The sequence below is a fragment of the Chelonoidis abingdonii genome, chromosome 23 (genome assembly GCF_003597395.2).
Source record: "Chelonoidis abingdonii isolate Lonesome George chromosome 23, CheloAbing_2.0, whole genome shotgun sequence".
Taxonomy (NCBI): domain Eukaryota; kingdom Metazoa; phylum Chordata; order Testudines; family Testudinidae; genus Chelonoidis; species Chelonoidis abingdonii.
Genome location: NC_133791.1, coordinates 14,919,639 through 14,926,703, shown reverse-complemented (window position 1 = coordinate 14,926,703; position 7,065 = coordinate 14,919,639). Strand labels below are relative to the sequence as shown.

Sequence of the window (7,065 nt, the reverse complement as noted above, 5' to 3'; positions counted from 1 at the left end):
CTGCATAATAAGGTTACACCCCATTTACACTGGAGCACCAGTGTCTCAGCCACTCTGCAGCAGCTGTTATTCCTCTCATGGAGGTGGAGTACCTGCAGCACTATAGCCACGGAGATACAGCGCTGTATGTGCCTTGCCAGTGTGGATGGGGAATAAGTTACAGCGCTGTGGGCGGCTTGATTGCGCTGTAACTCTCAAGTGTAGCCAAGACCTTAGGACTTGGCACTAAAACCAAGCCTCGCTGCAGCTGCCTGGCAGTGCTGCCTGGTTAACGGCTCCATTCGAGAAGGGAGCAAGAGAGAGCTCAGCTCGATATAACAGGACACAAGAGGACTATAGGTATGCTAAGGTTTATTTCACATATGCCATCAGCAGTTAAATCATACAAAATGGCCCGAGCCGGTAAGCAGAGCTGCCGGAATTTCACGCTGATTCTTAGAAGCTGAAAACACTGGTTGCATTTTAGAAGCTGTCTTTTATTTTTACTAGGAGGGGCAGGTATTGCTTGTACTTACAGGGCCTGGTCCAAAGTCCACTGAAGTCAATGGAAAGGCTCAGAACTCTGCTGAGGAATGCTGCTAGAACTTGGAACAGCTTGCCGAAAAAGGAACAGCACCTAGCGCGGGAAAGAGATGGGGCTGGGACTGCACAGCACGGAGACTGGGGCAGCTGTGGGCCTAGCACTGGGGATAGGTTCCCTTGCAGAGAATGTTTGGGTAATAGCGATATTTGTTGTTGAAGGTACGGGCGGTCCTTCGGAAACACAGCGCCGCAGCCTTGTCACATTCACAGATCTGCTTCTGGCAGACGGTTTTCCCACCTGAAAAATAAACCAGCAGGGATTCATGAGAACAGTACTATAGAGCCTGGGGCAATTATCTTGAATCGACTGCTGGAGCATATGCAGATCCTCTCATCGCATGCCTGAGTACTGCAGCTAAGCCGTCGTATGTGTGGGAAAGTCACTTGGGCCCAATCCAAAGCCCACTGTAATCCATGGAAACCTTTCTATGGCCTGCAGTGGGTTTGGGCTTGGCCCCTTGCCTACCAATTCTACTGCTGCTTTACAGAGGTGTCTGTGATAACAACCTAGATGGGGCACAGAACTTCCTACCAAACAGAAAGATTATGACTCCATAACTAGCTGCAGGGGGCCTGCAGTGAACATCTCTCTGTTCATTTTGAAAATGCTGCTGTTGAGAAGATTGGAACGATGCGAGCCGGCCTGGAGCACCTCGTCTTGTGCTGGCAGCAAAACAGCCGGGCACACGCCATGCTGAGGAATGTGCTCAATTCCTTTCTTGCACAGAGGGTGAAATTCACCCTGGTGCAGAAGGCCGGCACATCTTCTATGCACCAGCAAAGTCTCATGCAAGACCTTGAAATAGCTTAACAGTGCCTACCCTTCATTTTGGAGCCCTGCACGGGCCCCACCGCACTATTGGAGCAGAAGGTTGGCGTTTAGATTCTGCTCCCTGTCCCAGATTCCTATGTACAGCTGGATTTCCCTGGTGAGTGCCTCCTGGCAATAGACAATAGCTGGAAATCACGCTGCATGTGACACAGCTGGGAGTGTACAGCTTCCCTGTTTGCCAACTTCTCTGAGTTGCTCCAGAAGAAGTATTCCCTCTGGCGCAGCAGGGCCCTGGGCCTGTACTCAGCTCAGGGTGAAATTCACCCCAGAGCATGGGGCCACCAAAAGGCCTTTGCGCTGCATAAGTTTTTAAAACAGGGCATAAGCGGGGCAGAAACAGAGTGGAGGCCCTTGTCCTGACCTCTCTGGGTGGGGTGAGTTTCACCCGTAGGGAAGCTTGTCTTGCTTAATCAATCACCTGAAGAATACTCATAACCAGGATTTGTACAGCCTGCTCCCTATTTCAAGCACATTCCACTTGTTAGCCAGTTGAATAGCATTTTCCAGCCTGCTAGTCTCTGGGGTGCTCAGGAGGAGCGAGGCCCAGAGACTGCCTGTCTTCATGCAGGGCTGGCGCAACCATTTAGGCGACCTAGGCGGTCGCCTAGGGCACTAGGATTTGGGGGATGCCATTTTCTTCGGCAGCGACCACGGTGGCCGGATCTTCGGCCACCCTAGTTGCCGCTGGCATTTAGGTGGAGGGAGCTGGGGCAGGGGTGTGTGGGGAGGGTCGCCTGCAGCAAGTTAGGAGGGGGCAGCAAGCAGGGGAACTCCCTGCCCCAGCTCACCCCTGTTCCACCTCCTCCCCAAGCACGCCGTGGCTGCTTCACTTCTCCCACCTCCCAGGCTTGTGGCGCCTAAGCTGATTGGCACCGCAAGCCTGGGAGGTGGGAGAAGTGAAGCAGCCACTGGTGTGCACAGGGAGGAGGCGGGGCAGGGGTGAGCTGAGGCCGAGGGGGTGCCTCAGGGCGGAGGATGGGGGGTGGGGAGCTGCCACAGGGGGAGTGCCTCAGGGCGGAGCTGCTGCAGGGGAGGGGCTTCAGGGCAGAGTGGGGGAGCTGCTGTGGGGGGAGGCGCGAAACCTCCTTGCACCGGCCATGTCTCTACAGAGAGCGAAGCCATTCAGTTCATGCTGTGGGCTCTACATTCTCACTTACGGCAGGCTATGTTGCCCGACTGGATGGAGTAAGAATAGGATTCCGTTTTGGGCTTACAGCCACGTGCCACCATCTTCCTGTAGCAGCAGTCGTGAGCATGACAGCACCTTGTATGAACAGAGTCAGCATTAGTGTGCGGCAGGAAAAACAGGACTAGTTGCTATTTGAGTTACGGTAGCACACAGGGTCCCTCAATGAGATCAGAGCACCGGGGGGTAAATGCTGTGCGCACACAGTGAGACCAAGGCTTGCCCCAAAGAGCTCACAATCTAGCAGAACATTCTTCCTGTTTTCATTGAGGGCCCCCCGGGAAAGTGGAGTTAAACACATGCCCTTGCCAGTCACCTTCCGGGGGATGATTCAACGTGGCTCACTGTCTGCCTCCCAACCATGCAGCATTTGCTCTGATCGATTTCCTGTTTCTCTGCTGTAACTAATGTCTGGTAGCTGAGTCATTACCCAGTGTTCTCAGGAGAGATTTGATCTCTAGTCAGAGGCCTATGCTTTTGTAGGTATGCTGGCGTGATCAGTGCAGACAGCAGATCAGGTAGTGCTGAAAGAGCTGAAGGGGGGGCCTCCTTGAGCATCCTCAACTGTAGTTGTGAAACAGCCCAATGGAGATTTGAGGATGTGTGTTGACTACAGGAGCCTTAATTCACAGACAGTTCAAACTAGCTAGCAACTGCTCCTCAGACCAGATACTCTCAAATGAATAAAATCCCAGGAGTAAAATACGTGAGTAGTTTTGATTTGGTATCTGGATACCATCCGATTAAAGTGTCAGCTGAGGTTTGAGAACAAACAGCCTTGGTGACATGCTATGGGTTGTTTCAATTCTGCACACTGCCTTTCAGACTCATGAAAGTGCAGGGGCATTTCAAAGGCTGGTGACTGTCGTTGCCCAAGCTTTGAGAACTGAAGACATCCTCACGTACTTAGATGACTTCATGTGTTCCCACAAAATGTGGGCAGGACGTCTGGTAGGCATGGTATGGATTCTAGATCTGCCTAAGGAACCAGGGTTTAAATTTGTACTAAACAAATATCTGTTTGTGAGGAGTCACATCACCTTGCTTGGACACAGAGTCAGCAAACACCAACAAGACTGGGATACGAAGACACCTTCTGTTGTCTTTGCATATAACACCTGCTGGCATTCAACTGTCCATTACTCTCCTTATGAGATTATTTTTGGACTCCACAGACCTATGCGTCCCTCGGACTTGATGTTCACCTACATAGCTGAGAGACATGGCGGAGTCTTATAGCAATGACAGCCAGGGCCGGTGCAACCATTTAGGTGACCTAGGCGGTCGCCTAGGGTGCTAGGATTTGGGAGATGCCATTTTCTTTGGCAGCAACTATGGCAGCCGGATCTTCAGTTGCCCCGGTCACGCTGCTACTTAGGTGGAGGGAACTGGGGCAGGTGAGCGCGGGGAGGGCCATCTGCAGCAAGTAAGTGGGGGGGCAGCACGCAGGGGAACTCCCTGCCCCAGCTCACCCCTGCCTCGCCTCCTCCCTGAGCATGCCGTGGCTGCTTCACTTGTCCTGCCTCCCAGGCTTGCGGTGCTTGTGCACGGAGCAAGGGTGAGCTGGGGCGGGGGGTGCCTCAGGGCGAAGGGTGGGGAGCTGCCATGGGGGGCGTGCCTCACGGCAGGGGCACGGGGGGGTTCAAGGTAGAAGTTTCGCCTAGGGCGCCAAACATCCTTGCACCGGCTCTGATGACAGCATTCCCGAAGGTGGAAGAACAAGAGAGCCAGAAGCATATTTTGGAGCCAATCTCCCCTTGCAGTTCCTTGATTCCCTTGAAATGCCCCCTTCTCTGAATTCCTGGCATGCCACTGGGTTTTGAAAGTAAATGCCACTAGTTACACAATGCACGCGGACAGAATAGTTACTCCTTGGGGGGGAATCATCACACTGATTGCTACTGAACTAAATAATCATCACAATGATCTTTTGTGGGTATCTACCAAGCGTCTTAAAGCTTGTCACTTGCTGGAGGATTCTCTGCACCTTGTGGTTCTTAAACCACAGTTTGAGGACTTAATAACTCAGACATAAGTTAGGGGTTTGATACAGGAGTGGGTGGGTGAGATTCTGTGGCCTGCATGGTGCAGGAGGTCAGACTAGATGATCATAATGGTCCCTTCTGACCTCAAAGTCTATGCGTCTATAATAGCAGACATGCAGTAACCTCATTTTACCCGTGGGCAGATTGAACCCAGCTCTCCTCTTTCCCAGTCCTGTGCTCTGACCACTTGTTCCATTGCTAACAAATCAAAGGCCATGCTGACGACTCCAGTTCCGGAGGGGAGGAGGGCAGCGTGGGCACTGAATGGTGGTAGTGCTTCCCAGTGCCCTGAGCGTCTGTGCTCTGACTTACCAGTCGGTCGCATCTAGTGGCTGTTTGGATCCTCCCGGTCCACAGTGGCATCCGTACGCATTGTAATTCAGAAGGGCGTTTTCCCCAGTCATCTGCTTAATCATGTCCGCAAACTGAAACAGGTTACTGCATGCCAAGGGCAGGACTGCAACCAAAGAGCTGGGGATAATTGAACTATGTCTAAAGGGACACCAGGGAAAAACATCCCCTGCCTCCCATGTCAGTCCTACTGCATCCCACTTCTGGCTCTCTGATCATTCTGTAGGCAGGGGTTGAATTACCTAACATATGCAGGGGGCTCCATCCCCTCAGAACGCAGGGCTCTAATCACGAATCTCACCCACAGCTCCCATGTCCCTCCTATTTACTGGGATCCCTTTCCACACCAGAGCTGCAGAGTCCTCCGCAGAATGGAGGGAGTGCCAGAGATGAGAACCATTTCCTGACCTGATGCAGATAAAGTTAATTGTGCCTAAAGCTGGTGCCCCCGTTGTGCTGCACTCTGTATGTACACAGCATCTTCCCTGGATAGCTCCCAAGCTGAAGAGACAAGACAGACGTAGGGGGAACCAGAGGCACCGGACAGCCGTCAGTGGCAGAGTCAGCACTAGAACCCAGTTCTCTAAGGTTCCAGCCCAGGGCACCAGCCCCTGGACCAGCGGTGGGCAAACTTTTCCAGTCATGCCCCTCCACCCTTACCATTCACGGCATTCGTTGCACCTGCCTGCCCATTACTTGTAATATGAAGTAAACCCTTACTTTTGTGCTGCTGCTGGCAGTGGCACTGCCTTCAGAGCTAGGCAGCTGGAGAGCGGCAGCTGCTGGCCGGGGCGTTGTTGCCGTCTGCGGTGCGGGAGGACTATTTTTTCAATCCCACTCCCGTCCCGCCATGCAATACTCACTCTATTTTGATCCCACTCCTGCAATTATGGCAGCAAGTCCCGCAACACCTGCAGGATCCCAGTTTCTTTGTTACCCCTGCAAACCTCTTGCACTCCTCCACACATCATTGCACAAGACTACTTTGTCTCAAGCAAACCATTACGACTTTTTATGACAGCAGCTTCTAGGCAATGTCAGAGTTTACAGGAAAGTCAGGAGAGTTAAAAACATGGCACAGAACGGGTATTTACTCACAGACCAGGAGAAGTAATGGGATGCCTAGCAAATGCTTCATTTCAGTTGAGAGAGGGTAGAGAAGAAAGTAACCGTCCAGCTACAGAAAGCACTAAACCTTACAGATAGCCCAGGACTAACTGCCATTGGTTATATAGCCATTCCATATCTTCACTCCTCATTAAACTACAGAAGGTGCAAATATTTACAATTATTATCAAAATGTATTTGTTATGTGGCGGTGTCTCTGAGGTTCCCGGACACTGTTGCCATAGGGGTTAACGCCCAGATCCGCAAAGGTAATTAGGCACCTAACTCCTAGAGATCCTTTGAGGAACTGGGCCTTCGTGTTACTAGGAAAAGGCAGGTGTTAGTAATGGGAGATTCAATCATTAGAAACGCAGACAGCTGGGTTTGCAATGACCGAGAGAACCATATGGTGACTTGCCTGCCTGGTGCGAAGGTTGCAGATCTCTTGAGGCATCTTGACAGACTTATGTGAAGTGCTGGGGAGGAGCCGGTGGTCGTGGTACATGTAGGTACCAGTTACATAGGGAAGGGTAGGAGAGATGTCCTGGAGGCCAAGTTTAGGCTGCTAGGGAAGAGACTGAAATCCAGGACCTCTATGGCAGCATTCTCAGAAGTGCTCCCAGTTCCATGCGCAGGGCCAGGTAGGGAGGCAGAGCTTCAGAGTCTCAATGCGTGAATGAGATGATGGTGTAGAGAGGAAAGGTTTAGATTCATTAGGGACTGGGGAAACTTTTGGGATAAGGGGAGCCTATACAGGTGGGATGGGCTCCACCTAAACCAAAGTGGAACCAGACTGGTGGCACTAAACATTAAAAAGGTTGTAGAGCAGTTTTTAAACTAGGAGATGACAGAAAGAGGACTGCTGCAGAGGAGCATGTGGTTTAGACACAGACTTCTCTTAGAGGAGAGTCTATTGACAGAGATTCTCTAGGTTATAGTCAGAAACAGAGGATGGAAGAGGA

The 7,065-nt window shown here is 51.8% G+C and overlaps 1 protein-coding gene across 1 annotated transcript; it reads right to left on the bottom strand.

Annotated features, from left to right (window-relative positions):
- Positions 1-403: 403 nt before the first annotated feature.
- LOC142045868 (group IIE secretory phospholipase A2-like) lies at positions 404-5,061 on the bottom strand. The gene is made up of 3 exons (XM_075060234.1): positions 4,958-5,061; positions 2,572-2,678; positions 404-820 (listed from the first exon to the last, which is right to left on the bottom strand). Exons 1-3 carry the CDS (start codon positions 5,059-5,061, stop codon positions 678-680), a joined length of 354 nt encoding a protein of 117 aa, XP_074916335.1. The 3' UTR covers positions 404-677.
- Positions 5,062-7,065: the final 2,004 nt, after the last annotated feature.

Bases quoted from the DNA above. Each gene is read 5' to 3' on its own strand.
- LOC142045868 (XM_075060234.1), bottom strand. From the start codon at position 5,061: ATGATTAAGCAGATGACTGGGGAAAACGCCCTTCTGAATTACAATGCG. The intron at 2,679-4,957 runs GTAAGTCAGAGC...TGTTCATACAAG, and splicing joins CCACTAGATGCGACCGACTG to GTGCTGTCATGCTCACGACT. The intron at 821-2,571 runs GTAAGTGAGAAT...TTTATTTTTCAG, and splicing joins GTCGGGCAACATAGCCTGCC to GTGGGAAAACCGTCTGCCAG.